Raw genomic sequence first — 16,605 nt, forward strand, 5'->3', positions numbered from 1 at the left:
TGGGTTTCCTCCGGGTGTTCTGGTACCTCCCACATCCCAAAGATGTGCAGATTTGAAGGTTAATTGGCCCACTGTAAATTAGCCCTAGTGCGTTGGGAATGGATACGAAAGTGGAATAACGTAGAACTGTTATCACGTTTCCTAACAGTCCTTCCATAAGCTAAGGTACTGTCCGATTCACCCTCTACCCCTCTACTCTCTGCAGACGTTGGACTTTGCCCCTGAACTGATGATCTATAATGCTGAGAGCTATATTCTGCACTCTGTATCTTCCCATTTGTCTCCATCTATTGTATTTGATTGTACTTATGTTTACTATTATCTAATTTGTTTGGGTAACATGCAAAACAAAGCTTTTCACTGTACCCACTGTACGTGTGACAATAATAAATCTAACTCCTAAAAGAAACAATTTAAAAAACTAAACCTAAACCTGGTGTGAATGGATAATCGAACGTCAGCGTGGACTCGGTGGGCCGATAGGCCTGTTTCCATGCCTAGGAAGCAACTACAGATGCTGGTTTAGACTGAAGATACAAAATGCTGGAGCAACTCGGCAGGTCAGGCAGCATCTCTGGAGAAAAACAATAGGTGATGTTTCTGGTTGGAACCCTTTTTCAGACTGAAAGTAGAGGTTGGAGGGGGGGGGGGTAAACTGGAGATGGGAAAAGGCCTGAACAAATCAGGGCAGGCAACAAATGACCAGGGAAAGGCGGAGGCCATAATGGCTCATTGTTTTCTGGGAAAGGTGTGATAAGGAAAGAGATACAAAGATGCGAACAGTGGAACTGGTAGGATAACTAGGGTGGAGGAGGGGAAGGAGGGGGGGAGGGGAAATGCAGGAGTTAATTAGAGAAATCAGAGTTCATATGACTGGGTTGTAAGCAGCCCAAGCGAAATGAGCAGAGGTAGAGTTGCTGTCTTACAGCGCCAGAGACATGGGTTCAATCCCATCCACAGGTTCTGTCTGTATGGAGTTTGTGCGTTCTTTCTGTGACCGCATGGGTTTTCTCCGGGTGCTCCAGTTTCCTCCCACACTCCAAAGACGACTATTGTAAAATGTCCCTGGTGTGTAGGATAATGCCAGTGTGCATGGTCATTGCTGGCCGGTGTGGATTCCGTGTCCGAAGGGCCTGTTTCCGCGCTGTATCTCTGAAAAATGTTTTTTTTTTAAATTACGTAGTGTTCCTCCAATTTGCGCGTGGCCTCACTCTGATAGTGGAAGAGGCCCAGGACAGAAATGTCAGCATGGGAATAGGAGTTAAAATGTTTGGCAAATAGGAGATCACGTTGGCCAAGGCGGACTGAGGGTATGTCCACGCTGCGTCTTTCAATCGATAATGACCAGCAGTGTCACGAAACGTCGCCCATTCCTTCTCTCCCGAGATGCTGCCTGACCCGCTGAGTTACTCCAGCATTTTGTGAATACCTTCGATTTTAACCATCACCTGCAGTTTTCTTTCCTACACCAGAGGCTAGTGAGGTTAGTTTATTGTCACGTGTACCAAGGTACAGTGAAAAGCTTTTATGTCGCCATCGATCCACCCACAGTGTGCAGATGCAGGGTAATGCAAGATAACGTCCAGTAAAGTCCGATCAAAGATTGGCAGAGGGTCTCCAATGAAGCAGATAGTCGCTCAGGACCGTTATGCCTCTGTGTTGTCTGAAATTCAATGGGATGATAAAGTATTCCGCTTTCACCGACCGAAGTGTGATCCTACACCTGTGTAAACTAAAACCCCCAAGAGTGTGGTTCTGGGGCCAAGTTTATAATTAACTGTCCCAAGGTGCAGCTCTGTTCACGGGGGGATGGGGGTGGGGGATTCGGTTGGTTTTACCTGTTACTTGTTTTTTTCCCCAGATACCCAGTAATCCTCGTTGTTTTTGTTCAGTTGGAATCGATCCAACTTCTCTCCCATTGCTCATCTCCTGCCTCATTACAGCGTTGCCCAACTATTTAGGTTCTGGAAGAAAGATACATAAGCGAGCTGGCGACCGGTGGCGGAGACGAGAGGCTGGTCCCTACGCTGCGGGGATGTGGGGCTTGCTGCTGTTGGGATGGGGTTGTCTCGTCTTTGTTCCAAGACCCGCAGTAAGCCAGGCCGGCTGTAGACTTCGCCAGAGCTTTGACATTCCGGGCTTGGCGCAAAATGGGGACCTTATCATCGGCGGGATCTTCCATTTCCACTTCCACGCGGTCAGGCAATTCCAACCCCACCCCTTCACAGCTCAGCCTCGACCACCGGACTGCGAGAAGTGAGTAGCGGATCAGAGGGACATAACCAACCAGCGCCGTGTGCTGAGAGATTATATTGTTGATGAAAGAAAAAAGACACAAAGTACTTGAGTAACTCAGCAGGTCAGGCAGCACCTCAGGCGAACATGGATAGATATGTGATATTTAGGGTTCTTCAAACTGAAGTGACTCCAACACTTTGTGTCTATTTTTGTAAACCAGTATCTGCATTTCCTTGTGGAAGCAAAGAACTGCAGATGCTGTTTTTTTTAAAATATCAAAGATAGACACAAAATGCTGGAGAAACTCAGCGGGTCAAGCAGCATCTCTGGAGAACATGGACGGGTGTTGTTTCGGTTCGGGACCCTTCTTCAAATTGAAGTTACTCCAGCACTTTGTGTCTATTTCTGTAAAGCAGCATCTGCAGTTCCTTGTGCCTCTAACTTCAAAAAATGCTTAAACGTAGACACAAGGAACTGTTATGCTGCTGTACGTAAGAACGGACAATGTCATTGTTCCGTTGTCAGTACATTAGACACATAAACACTGGGCACTTGAGTGTTTCAGTAGTGTGTGTATATGTGTGTGTGTGTTTGTGTGTGTGTGTATGTGTGTGTGTGTGAGTGGGTTTGTGTGTGTGTGTGTGTGTGTTTGTGTGTGTGTGTGAGAGTGAGTGAGTGTGTTTGTGTGTGTGTGAGTGTGTTTGTGTGTGTGTGTGTGTTTGTGTGTGTGTGTGTGTGTGTGAGTGAGTGTGTGTGTGTGTGTGTGTGTGTGTGAGTGAGTGTGTGTGTGTGAGTGAGTGTGTGTGTGTGTGTGTGTGTGTGTGTGTGTGTGTGTGTGTGTGTGTGTGTGTGTGTGTGTGAGTGAGTGTGTGTGTGTGTGTGTGTGTGTGTGTGTGTGCGCGCGCTTATCTAACTTATACAATGCGGACAAACAGTTTGAAGAAGGGTCTCGACCCGAAACGTCACCCATTCATTTTCTCCGGAGATCCTACCTGTCCCGCGCAGTTACTCCAGCATTTTGTGTCTATCTTCGGTTTAAACCAGCATTTGCAGTTTCTTCCTACACATTTTGAAAATACGCGTCCGGTCGGACAGCGTCGGTGGAGCGGGAAGAAATTAACTACAGATGGACACAAAGTGCTGGAGTCACTCAGCGGGTCAGGCAGCATCTCGAGAGAGAGAGAAAAAAAGAGTAACGTTTCGGGTCGGGATCCTTCTTCAGACTTAGCTGATGTGGATTGTGTGAGCGCGCGTTTACACAGTATGTATGTCGTTAGAACCAAACAACGCAGGAACAGACGCTAGGGCCAAGTCCATGCCGGCCATCAAGTATCACATCATTCTGATCCCACTTAACAGCTCTGTTCTATGTTCTAGGTATGTGTTGGGACCAAGTTCCCGTTAAGATTGCAATTCCACAGTGTTTTGTATGTAAAATTATGAAAGGAATAGATTTGATAGATAGTCAGAAACCCCTTTTCCAGGATGGAAAGATCAAATACCAGAGGACATAACTTTGAGGAGAACGGAGCAAAGTTTAAATGAGGTGTGGGGGGCAAGTTTTGTTTTACGCAGAGGATGGCGGGTACCTGGAAACCCCTGCCAAGGATGGTGGTGAAGGCAGATATGATAGTGGTTTTTAAAAGAGTTTTTAGATAGATCTACCTTGAAGAATCTACATCGGACGTCTTGGTGGGGTTATCTAAGAATGGCTTTGCAAAGTGGCCGTGGTGTCAAAGTGTAGGAAGGAACTGCAGATGCTGAATCTGAAACAGACTCAGATGTGAGTCTGAAGAAGGGTCCCGACCCGAAACGTCACCTATTCCTTTTCTCCAGAATGCTGCCTGGCTCGCTGAGTTACTCCAGCATTTTGTCTATGTCTGCTGTTGTCAATCTCAGGTTTAAAGCGCTGACAGGAATACTCAGGCAACGAGCGCAGGCAGTGCCCGTGGTCCTAGTATGGGATGGGCTCGTCTCACTGGAACACTGGCCGGCCCTCGGCGCTTGGGTTAGAGGCTTCCAGGCCACTGGTTCATCTTGGAGCCGGTAACCGAGCTGAGAGCATGTTAGTGACGGTGACACACGGAACTGCTGGAGTCTTGAGCAAAACACAAAGCGCTGGAGGAGCACGGTGGCGCAGAGGTCGAGCAGCCGCCTCGCAGCTCCAGAGACCCGGGCTCGATCCTGACCTCGGACAGAGTTTGTACGTTCTCACTGTGACTGTGTGGGTTTTCCCTGGTGCTCTGGTTTCGTCCCATATCCCAAAGACGTGCAGGTTTGTAGGTTAATTGTCCTCTGTAAATTGTCCCGAGTGTGTAGGATAGAACTAGTGTGAACGGCCGATCGCCGGTCGGTGGGGCCTGTTTCCACGCTGTATCTCCAAACTACAACCTCACTAAACTAACCTCGGATTCGCCTCGGAGCCGGTAACCGGTCTGAGAGCATGTCAGAGATAGAGACACAAGGACCTCTAGATGCCGGGATCTTGCGTAAAACACAAAGTGCTGGAGAAACTCAGCGGGTCTGGCAGCATCAATGGAGAGAAATGGACAGGCGACGGGACCAGTTCAGGTCGGAACCCTTCTTCAGGCTGATGGAATAGTGGATAGAAAGCTGGTAGAGAGAGTTTGCGGGGGGGGGGGGGGGGGGAGCTGGCTAATTAACTAATGATTTTATTTTAAACAGTGGAGTTAAAATGCGCCGCAGAACTTTGGGACCCGACCCAAAACGTCGCTTGTCCATTCCCTCCACACATGCTGCCTGACCCACTGAGTTCCTCCAGAACTTTGTGTAGTGTTTAAAACTTACGGAACTCTGTTTTGTGCAAGTGAACGAGCGAGCGAACTCGCAGCTTCACAAACACATGTTGGAGGAACAATTCCCGGGTACATTACACGCAACACGAATATGCCGGAAATGTAAAGCTTTGTAATAGAAGGCGTGATGCTCAATATGTATTGAACCATCGACGTCCGCGTATTCCGGTCAGCACTTTGAAGCAGAGACAGAGAAAGCAACTTTTTACAAAGTCATTTTAACATGACCCCACAAAATCATCTGACAACGAGTTTTATTTTGAGTAATTTGAATAATAACATAGAACTGTACACACTGTAACTGTGTGTGCATGTGTGTGCGTGCGTGTGTATATAAAACAGAATAATACAATTAATATATATACTGCTTTTTAAATACAATAGTTACATATATAAACGAATAAACAAACAGTAATAGTTCATCCTAATAGTAATAGTTAAGGAAACATCTATATATGTGTGTGTGTGTGTGTGTGTGTGTGTGTGTGTGTGTGTGTGTGTGTGTATGTGTGTGTGTGTGTGTGTGTGTGTATGTGTGTTTGCGTATAACAGCATAATATAATTATATGCTAAGCTTTTTAAATGGAAGGTATCACAAAGTGCTGGAGTAACTCAGCAGGTCAGGTAGCATTCCTTCTCTCCGAGATGCTGCCTGACCTGCTGAGTTACTCCAGCATTTTGTGATACCTTCGATTTGTACCAGCATCTGCAATTATTTTCCGACACTAAAAGCTTTTTTAAATGTAATAGTTATATGTATATAAACGAATAAACAAACAGTAATAGTTCAAAGACAAAAATAATGCCCCCAATATGCAGCTCGGAGCTTATTTGGAGCGTGCAGTATTTTTTCTAGCCTATTCGTTGTTGGGAAGAAGCTTTAATGTTCTATTCGATTTTGGAAAAGACGTGGAATGCGCTGTATGAGATTATTTTCTCTCTCCCTCTGGTAATGATTTGCCTCTGTGCTTCCCACAGCTTTGACCTGAACGAATTTCAGCTGGCACAGACCATGATCTTTGCCATTGAAGAAATCAACAGCAGTAATAGGCTGCTGCCCAACGTCACCCTGGGCTATCGGATCTACGACGGCTGCCGCAGTGAGACACTGTCTGTGAGGGCGGTGATGGCTCTCATCAGTCTCCAGGAGGAGACTGCGGTCGAGTCGTCGTGTACAAACGCCCCCCGAATGCCCGCTCTACTGGCCGACGCTGGCTTCATCCGCTCGCTCGCCGAGACCGTCCTGACCGCCCCCTTTCACATCCCGACCGTACGTACAACAGTGATGACAATTCCTATCTTAAATTCCCTCTCAAGTGGTGTTGCAGTATTTGTTTTCGGGTTGGGACAAACTGAGGAACAACTGTGACGAGGAGGTTGCTTGTGTGTGGGTCTCTATCTAAAACGCACACACACGCACACACACACACACACAAGATCCTTCTTCCCTGTGGCTATCAAACTTTGCAACTCCTCCCCCTCTGGCGAGGAGTAGACTGAGACTGAATCCCCCTCCCCAATCTTTGCACATCCCCCAAGCCTTTCCACTCTCACTTTAATTTCATGTTTCATGTATTTTGTGTTTTTATGACTGTTGGCAGATCAATTTCCCTCCTGGGATTAATAAAGTCCTATCGTATCGTACATACAATTACACACACACACACACACACACACAGGCATACATACAATTACACACACATACATACACACACACACACACACACACACGCACACACGGAGGCATATAAACAACCACACACTCACACACACGCGTACAGCGAGTCTTTAAATAGTGGTGGACACAAAATGCTGGAGCAACTCAGCGGGTCAGACAGACATCTCTGGAGAACATGCGAGTTTATAATCAAGGGTCCCGAACGAAACGCCGCCAATCCGTTCTCCAGAGATGCTGCGTGGCCTGCTGAGTTACTCCAGCACTTTGTGCCTTTAATTTTCTTTGGATTGCACTATCGTAGTGTTCTTTTATCTCTTGCCACTAGATCAGTTTCTCCGCCGTGTGCGGATGCTTCGGCGACAGGGATATCGCTACCCTGTTCGAGATGGTCCCCAGCGATTCCCATCAAATCCGAGCCATCGCATTACTGGTGGAGTATCTCGGGTGGAACTGGGTGGGACTGATTCAAAGCAATTCCACCTACTTCGCCATGGAGACCGAACATATTGCCCGCAACTTCCTACATTCTGGTATCTGCATCGCCTATCAGGCCTCCTTCTCAGAGACTGACCCGCGGGAGAAAATCCGCGAGGTTGTCAACACAATAAAGAAGGCTTCCACCAAGATTGTCATCTCGTTCGCTGCCCAGGCCGACATGGAAGTCTTGCTACAAGAGGTGGTGCGGCAGAATGTAACAGGAATCCAGTGGGTCGGGAGTGAATCTTGGGTGTCCATCCCAATCTTGAGCCCGGAGCAGAGCGCACGGTTCCTGACAGGGACTTTGGGTTTCGTGGTTCCAGACAAAAAGGTGCCGGGCTTGAATGAGTTCTTGCTCCGGGTGAGTCCTTTCCGGTACCCGCGAAACACCCTGGTGGATGAGTTCTGGGAGAAAACGTTCGGATGCGCCATGCCACCAAGGCTGCAAGATGTGGCGGACAAAAAGACATCGCCTCCGCTTGGACAATGCAAAGGGACGGAGCGCTTACAGGACATCACCAACTCATACACCGATACCTCCCAGCTGCACGTTTCCTTCCGCGTGTTCAACGCGATGTTCGCCATAGCGCAGGGACTTCACAATATGCTATCTTGTGAGAAGAACGGGTGTGCCGGGACCCTCGACTTCCAATCACACCAGGTAGGACATTCGGTGACCTGATCTGCAGAACATAGATCAGCAGAGAAGATAGACACAAAATGCTGGAGTAACTCAGCGGGTCAGGTAGCATCTTTGGAGAAAGAGTATAGGTGACGTTTCGGGACGGAACCCTTCTTTAGACTGAAAGATAGAGGTGGTAAGTTAGAAGAAGGGTCTCGACCCGAAGCGTCATCTCTTCCTTTTCTCTGGAGATGCTGCCTGGCCCGCTGAGTTACTCCAGCACTTTGTGTCCGTCTTCTGTGTGAATCAGCATCTCAATTTCCTTCCTACACATAGATCAGTACAGCACAGGAACAGGCCCTTCGGCCCACAATGTCAGTGTCCGATATGATGTCAAGTTAAACTGATCTCGCCTGCCTGCACGTGATCCATACCTCTCCAGTCGTACCTTCTCTCAGCCTCCGACCTTCCAGAGAAAACATAGAAACATGTATTTATTTCTATGTTAAGAAGGTTAGGGTGGCACAGGGGCACAGCAAGTAGAGCTGCTGCCTTACAGCACCAGAGACATGGGTTAGATCCGGATCTGTCTGTGTGGAGCTTGCACGCTCTTGCTGTGACCGCGTGGGTTTCCTCCAGGTGCTCCGGTTTCCTCCCACATCCCAAACACGGGTTTGTAGGTTAATTGGCTTCTGTAAATTGTCCCTAGTGGATAGGGAGTGGATGAGAAAGTAGGACAACATAGAACCAGTGTGAACAGGTGACCGATGATCGGCGTGAACTCGGTGGGCCGAAGGGCCTGTTTCCACATTGTATCGTTCTATCAATTGATCAAGGAGTATTTCTTTGTTACTAGACCAAGTTTGGACTCAAACCTCTCCTGCATTGGTGCAGCACCCTCTCCTCCCTCCTTCTTCCATTAGCACCAAAGGGACGATGGTGAGTAAGGTGGGCCTAACAATATTCTAACTTTCTACAGCTTTACAGGCACATTGGACCCAACAGCAACAATAAATAGAGGGCAGTCCTGACCTCCCATCTACCTCATTGGAGACCCTCGGATTATCTTTAATCGGACTTTACTGGACTTTATCTTGCACTAAACATTATTCCCTTTATCCTGTATCTGTACACAGGGCGCCGGACAAAGTTACAAAGTAGTCCCCAATTGTCCCTCTATGTTCTCTCAGTGGCATGTCCTCAATGGGATCAATGTAGATGGACACATAATAGTCAACATGAATGCGATGGGCTGAAGAGCCTTTTCCTTAGCAGCATGAATCATTATTCTGAGTTGTTCCTCTTTTTCTCACCCTTTTCAAGCTGCTGTATTATTTGGAAACATTAAACACCACGGAAATTAATGGTTCCTCCATGCACTCTCATCAAGATGGAAGTTGGGTCGCAAACTACGAACTAATAAACTGGCAAGTAAGCGCCAGTGGTTATGCTGCCATTATGACCGTCGGGACATATGACGGCTCTGCCACCTTTGGCAATGAGTTGATGATAAATGACCAGGCTATTGTCTGGAGCACCGGCAGAAAGGCAAGTCTGAGTAGTGAATTGCTGTGGTAGTGAATGATTAGTCAGGGTGTCAGGGGTTGTGGGGAGAAGGCAGGAGAATGGGGTTGAGAGGAAAAGATAGATCAGCCATGATTGAATGGTGGAGTAGACTTGATGGGCCGAATGCCCTAATTCTGCTCCTGTAACATGAACTTCTGAAGATAGAAACATGGAAACATAGAAAAATAGGTGCAGGAGTAGGCCATTCGGGCATTCGAGCCAGCACCGCTATTCGATATGATCATGGCTGATCATCTAAAATCAGTACCCCGTTCCTGCTTTTTCCCCATATCCCTTGATTTCTTTAGGCCGAAGAGCTAAATCTAACTCTCTCTTGAAAACATCCAGTCAATTGGCCTCCACTGCCTTCTGTGGCAGAGAATTCCACAGATTCACAACTCTCTGTGTGAAAAAGTTTTTCCTCATCTCAGTCCAAAATGGCCTACCCCTTTATCTCCAACCGTGACCCCTGGTTCTGGAGTCCCCCAACATGGGGAACATTTTTTCCTGCATCTAGCCTGTCCAATCCTTTAAGAATTTTACATGTTTCTATAAGATCCCCTTTCATCCTTCTAAATTCCAGTGAATACAAGCCCAGTCAACTCATTCTTTCATCATATGTCAGTCCCGCAATCCCGGGATTTAACCTGATGAACCTACGCTGCACTCCCTCAATAGCAATAATGTCCTTCCTCAAATTAGGAGACCAAAATTGCACACACTACTCCAGGTGTAGTCTCACCTGGGATGGTACAACTGCAATAGGACCTCCTTGCTCCTAAACTCAAATCCTCTCGCAATGAAGGCCAACATGCCATTAGCTTTCTTCACTGCCTGCTGTACCTGCATGCTTACCAGGTCTCGTTTCGTAATCTGACACCATTAAGATAATCAAAGGCAGACACAAAATGCTGGAGTAACTCAGCGGGACAGGCAGCATCTCTGGAGAGAAGGAATGGGTGACGTTTCGGGTCAAGACCCTTCTTCAGACTTCTCAACCCGAAATGTCACCTATTCCTTCCCTCCAGAGATGCTGCCTGTCCCGCTGAGATACTCCAGCATTTTGTGTCTACCCTCGATTTAAACCAGCATCTGCAGTTCTTTCCTACATCATACAGATAATAATCTGCATTCGTGTTCTTGCCACCAAAGTGGATAACCACACGTTTATTCACATTATACTGCATTGGCCATTTATCTGCCCACTCAACCAACCTATTCAAGTCACCCTGCAACCTCATAGTATCCTCCTCACAGCTCACACTGCCACCCAGCTTTATGTCATCCGCAAACTTGGAGATGTTACATTTAATACCCTCGTCTAAGTCATTAATATATATTGTAAATAATTGGGGTTCCAGCACTGAGCCATGCTGTACCCCACTAGTCATTGCCTGCCATTCTGAAAAAGACCCGTTAATTCCTACTCTTTGCTTCCTGTCTACCAACCAGTCCAAATGCACTGTGATTACATCTTTAATAATTGACTCAAGCATCTTCCCCACTACCGATGTCAGGCTAACTGGTCCACAATTCCCCGTTTCTCTCCCTCCTTTCTTAAAAAGTGGAGTCACGTTAGCTACCCTCCAGTCCACAGGAACTGATCCAGAATCAAGAGAACATTGGAAAATGATCACAAATGCATCCATGATTTCTAGCGCCACGTCCTTGAGTACATCAAGCCCTGGGGATTTATCTGCCTACAGTCCCAACAGTTTACCTAACTAATTTCCTGACTAATGTGGATTCCCTTCAGTTCCTCCCTCCCACTAGATCCTTGGTCCCCTAGTATTTATGGGAGATTATTTGTGTCTTCCTTAGTGAAGACAGAACCAAAGTACTCATTTAACTGTTCTGCCATTTCCTTGTTTCCCATTATAAATTCACTTGTCTCTGATTGTAAGGAGCCTACATTTGCCTTCACTAATCTTTTCCTTTTTACATACCTAGAGAAACTTTTACAGTCAGTATTTATATCTCACTAGCTTTCTTTCATGCTCTTTTCTTCCCCTCTTTGTCCTCCTCAGTTGAGTTCTAAATTCCTCCCAGTTCTCTGGTTTGCTACTTTCTCTGGCCAATTTATGTGCCTCTTCCTTGGATTTAACACTATCCTTGATTTCCCTCGTTTGCCATGATTGAGCAGGCTTCCACGTTTTATTTTTTCACCAGACAGGGATGAACAATTTTTGGAGTTCACCCGTACGGCCTTTAAATCGTTGCCATTGTATCTCTGCCATCAACCCTTGAAGTATAATTTGCCAGTCAATCCTAGCCAATTCCAGTCTCATACCTTCAAAGTCTCCTTTCTTTAAGTTCAGGACCCTAGTCTCTGAATTAACCGTGTCACTCTCCATCCTAATGCAGAATTACACCATATTATGGGGACTGTTTCCCAAGGGACTTTGCACAACAGAGATTCTCCTCACATGTTCGGTTTAGACATAAATACTTGGATAAATGATTCCAGCAGCATTGGCGGCAGTGTGGCACAGGGGTTGAGTTGCTGCTATACGCTGCCAGAGGCCTGGGTTTGATCCTGGCCTCGGGTGCTGTCTGTACAGAGTTTGTACGTTCTCGCTGTCACCATGTGGATTTTCTTCGGGTGTTCTGATCTTCTCCCACACTCCAAAGATGTACAGGTTTGTAGGTTAATTAGAGATATCGCTAGTTTCCCTCTCCTCTGACTCTCAGTCTGAAGAAGTGTTTTGACCCGAAACATCGCCCATTCCTTCTCTCCAGAGATGCTGCCTGGCCCACTGAGTTACTCCAGCATTTTTTGTTTTATGTTTGATATAAACCAGCAACTGCAGTTCCTTCCTACACAATAACCCCAAATGTGGCCTCACCAACGTTATATATGAATTCTATATCTAATCGATGGAAGTGGGGAGAAGAAGGAATGACCCAGAGTGGGACAAGACTTTGATTATGTTGGCTGCTTTTCCGATGTGGCGTGATTTATAGATGGAGGCGAAGTTGGGGAAACTGGTTTGTTTTTTCTCCGTGTACCTGTTCAAAAGTACATTGAAATAGTACTGTACCTGCTCTGTCTGCCTCTATGAGCATGGCGGGACAAAGGTACCTTACAGCGCCAGAGACCCGGGTTCGATCTTGACTACAGGTGCTGTCTGTATGGAGTTTGTACGTTCTACCCATGACCATGTGGGTTTTCTCCGGGCTCAAGTTTAATCCCACATTCCAAAGATGTGCAGGTTTGTCGGTTAATTGACCATGGTAAAAGATTGTAAAGTGTCCCTCATGTGTATGACAGTGCTAGTGTATAGGGATCGCTGGTCGGCATGGACTCGGTGGGTTGAAGGGCCTGCTTCCACCTCTATCTCTAAACTAAAGTAAACTAAAAATATAAACCTCCTCCGGAAGCACGTTCTCAGACTGAGGATAGAGGGGTCATATCAAACTTAGCTGGGGATCAGAAATTGGTGGACAAGAGAGAGAATGTCCATAAAAATATGTTTTGGGCCCATTTATAACTTACCAAAATATTCACTTTTTAGTAGACAAGACCACTTGATCTAATAGGAAGATTAACCATCTGTACCTGTTATTTAAGGTCCCTCCAGGAAGATGTTCAGACAGCTGCTTCCCTGGAACAAGGAAGGAGACATGGCGTGGAAAACCAGTGTGTTGTTTTGACTGTGTACCGTGTCACGATGGTCAAATTAGTAACGTCACAGGTCTGTAGGAATAGTTTTGGTTGATTTTTACGGGGCATTCTGCTCCTCAAACCTAGTTAGGTAATGGGCTGTTCCATAATCACAACCACATGTTAATGGTACCTGAAGGACAACTTTATCACATAAGGGGGCAGTGTGTCTGTGCAATGATTAGTTTAGTTCAGTTTATTATTGTCCCATAGACCAAGGTACAGGGAATAGCTTTTTGTTGCCTGCTATAGAACATAGAAACATAGAAAATAGGTGCCGGAGTAGGCCATTCGGCCCCTCGAGCCCGCACCGCCATTCAATATGATCATGGCTGATCATCCAACTCAGTATCCCGTACCTGCCTTCTCTCCACAAGGCACAAGAGCCACATCTAACTCCCTCTTAAATATAGCCAATGAACTGGCCTCAACTACCTTCTGTGGCAGAGAATTCCACAGATTCACCACTCTCTGTGCGAAAAAAAACTTTTTCATCTCGGTCCTAAAAGACTTCCCCCTTATCCTTAAACTGTGACCCCTTGTTCTGGACTTCTCCAACATCGGGAACAATCTTCCTGCATCTAGCCTGTCCAACCCCTTAAGAATTTTGTATGTTTCTATAAGATCCCCCCTCAATCTTCTTAATTCCAGCGAGTACAAGCTGAGTCTATCCAGTCTTTCTTCATATGAAAGTCCTGCCATCCCAGGAATCAATCTGGTGAACCTTCTCTGTACTCCCTCTATGGCAAGAATGTCTTTCCTCAGATTAGGAGACCAAAACTGTACGCAATACTCCAGGTGTGGTCTCACCAATGCCCTGTACAACTGCAGCAGAACCTCCCTGCTCCTATACTCAAATCCCTTCGCTATGAATGCCAACATACCATTTGCTTTCTTTTTGTTCTGGTATCTGTTTAGTTTAGTTTAGTTTAGTTTGGAGATGCTGCGTGGAAACAGGCCCTTTGGCCCACCAAATACCTGCCGACCAGTGGTCCCCACACACTAACACTATCCTACACATACTAGGAACAATTTACAATTTACCAAGCCATTTAACCTACAAATGTGTATGTCTTTGGAGTGCGGGAAGAAACCAGAGCTCCCAGAGAAAACCCACTTAGATCATGGGAAGAACATACAAACTATATACGGACAGTACCCGTAGTCAGGATCGAAACCGGGTCTCTGACGCTGTAAGGCAGCAACTCTACCTCTGCGCCACTCCTTATCTGGTAATTGATAGTAAACCAGTATCTTGATTAGTAAGGGCGCAAAGGTTATGGGGAGAAGGCAGGAGACTAGGGTTGAGAGGGAAAGATAGATCAGCCATGACTGAATGGCGGAGTAGACTCGATGGGATTAATTCTGCTCCTATGACTTATGAACCTAGGAACTTATGAACTTAGAAGCATTGGATGTAATATTATTATGTTTTATTTTTAATAGATGCTATGTTTTGTACCAATTGCCCATTGGAACACTGGTCCAATCAACAGAGGACTGAATGCCTACTGAAGGACCTTGAGTACCTCTCCTTTGAAGACATGATGGGTGCCACCTTGGCTGTTTTTGCAGTTGCGGGTACCTGCATGACCATAGCCACCATTGTGATATTCTACCACTACAGGCACACCCCGCTGGTCCGTGCCAATAACTCGGAGCTGAGCTTCATCATTCTCTTCTCCTTAGGACTCTGCTTCCTCTGTGCCCTGACATTCATTGCCACCCCTTCCCACTGGTCCTGCATTCTCCGTTTCACGGTGTTTGGGGTGACCTTCGCCATGTGTCTGGCGGGGGTCTTGGGCAAGACGATTGTTGTGCTCATTGCCTTCAAGGCCAGATCGCCCAAAAGCCAGGCCATGAGATGGTTCACCCCCAATCGCCAGCGGTTGGCCGTGTTAATCCTCACCTTTGTCCAATGTATCATCTGCATCTTCTGGATCGTCCAGGCTCCTCCTTACCCGTTCAAAAGTTCAACCTACTACCCAAACATGCTGAGCTTGGAATGCCAGGTGGGGTCCGACAGCTACTTCTGGGGGGTTTTCATTATGATCTTCCTCTTGACTGGGATAACTCTGTTCATCGCTTTCCTCGCTCGGAAACTCCCCGATTCCTTCAATGAGGCGACGCACATAACCTTCAGTCTGCTCATCTTCTGCGCGGTCTGGATCACCTTCTTCCCCGTGTACGCGAGCGCCCCAGAGATATACGCTGCCTCCGTGCACGTCTTCGCCATCTTGGCCTCCAGCTTCAGCCTCCTGCTCTGTATCTTTGCCCCCAAGTGTTACATTATCTTGTTCAAGCCGGAACGTAACTCCAAGAAGTATCTCTTCACCTACTCATCCTCATGAATTAAACACTCAAGGTGGAAGGCTTGGTGCAGATAAATGGAATTAGAATGGATGGATTGGGCCGAAGGGCCTATTTCATAAGTTCATGAGTTCATAAGTCATAGGAGCAGAATGAGACCGTTCAGCCCATCGAGTCTTCTCTGTCGGTCAATCATGGCTGATCTACCTTTCTCTCTCAACCCCATTCTCTTGCCTTCCCCCCATAATCCTTGACACCCTTATTGATCAAGAATCTGTCACTTCCCACCTTAATGATACCCAATGATTTGATCTCCCTCACCATCTGTGGCAATGAATTCCATACGTTGGAGATAGAGCATGGACACAGGTCCTCCGGTCCAACAAGTCCATGCTGACCATCCATCACCTGGTCAAACGAGTTCTATGTTATCCCACTTTCTCATCCACTCCCTACACACTAGGGGCAATTTACAGAGGGCCAATTAACTTACAAACCCGCATGTCTTTGGGATGTGGGATGAAACCGGAGCACCCGGAGGAAACCTACGTGGTCCCAGGGAGAACGTGCAAACACCACATACAGACAGCTCCCGAGGTCAGGATCAAACCCACATCTTTGGCGCTGTGAGGCAGTGGCTTTACCAGCAGCGCCACTGTGCCACCTCCCACATCCCAAAGATGTGCAGGTCAGTATAGGAACAAGCCCGTTTATCCATGATGTCCATGCTGAACTGTGATCTGTATCTTTTCATTTCATATCCACGTCCCTATCTAAAAGCCTTTTAAATGCCATTATCATGTCTGCCTCCAACATCACCCTGGCAGCGGGTTCCAGGCACCCACCACCCTCTGTGTAAAAAAAGTACCCCACAAAACTCTTTTAATATTTGCCTTCTCACCTTTTAAAGCTATGCCCTCTGGTCTTTTGGTATCTTACAATAAATCCATAATGCCAGTCCATCACGCAAATCAACCTCCCTTCCACTGACTCCGTCTACACCACGCTGCCTCGGCAAGGCTAACAGCATAATCAAGGACCAGTCTCGCCCCAGTCACTCCATCGTCTCCCCTCTTCCATCGGGCAAGAAGTACAGAAATTTGAAAACGCACACCTCCAGATTCAGGGACAGTTTCTTCCTTGCTGTTATCAGGCAACTGAACCATCCCATCATCAACTAGAGAGCAGTCCTGACCCCCCCCCCCCATATACTACATTGGCGACCTTCAAACTA

At 46.8% G+C, this 16,605-nt stretch overlaps 1 protein-coding gene across 1 annotated transcript; it reads left to right on the forward strand.

Moving 5' to 3' along the window:
• The first annotated feature begins 661 nt into the window (after positions 1-661).
• On the forward strand, positions 662-15,448 carry LOC144599050 (extracellular calcium-sensing receptor-like). The gene is given in 7 exon segments (XM_078409772.1): positions 662-748; positions 1,862-2,256; positions 6,033-6,324; positions 7,058-7,870; positions 9,155-9,379; positions 12,969-13,092; positions 14,508-15,448. Coding segments are annotated over 7 exon segments (2,877 nt in total).
• The last annotated feature ends 1,157 nt before the right edge of the window (positions 15,449-16,605 follow it).

Source organism: Rhinoraja longicauda, chromosome 13 (assembly GCF_053455715.1).
Source record: "Rhinoraja longicauda isolate Sanriku21f chromosome 13, sRhiLon1.1, whole genome shotgun sequence".
Lineage (NCBI taxonomy): Eukaryota > Metazoa > Chordata > Chondrichthyes > Rajiformes > Arhynchobatidae > Rhinoraja > Rhinoraja longicauda.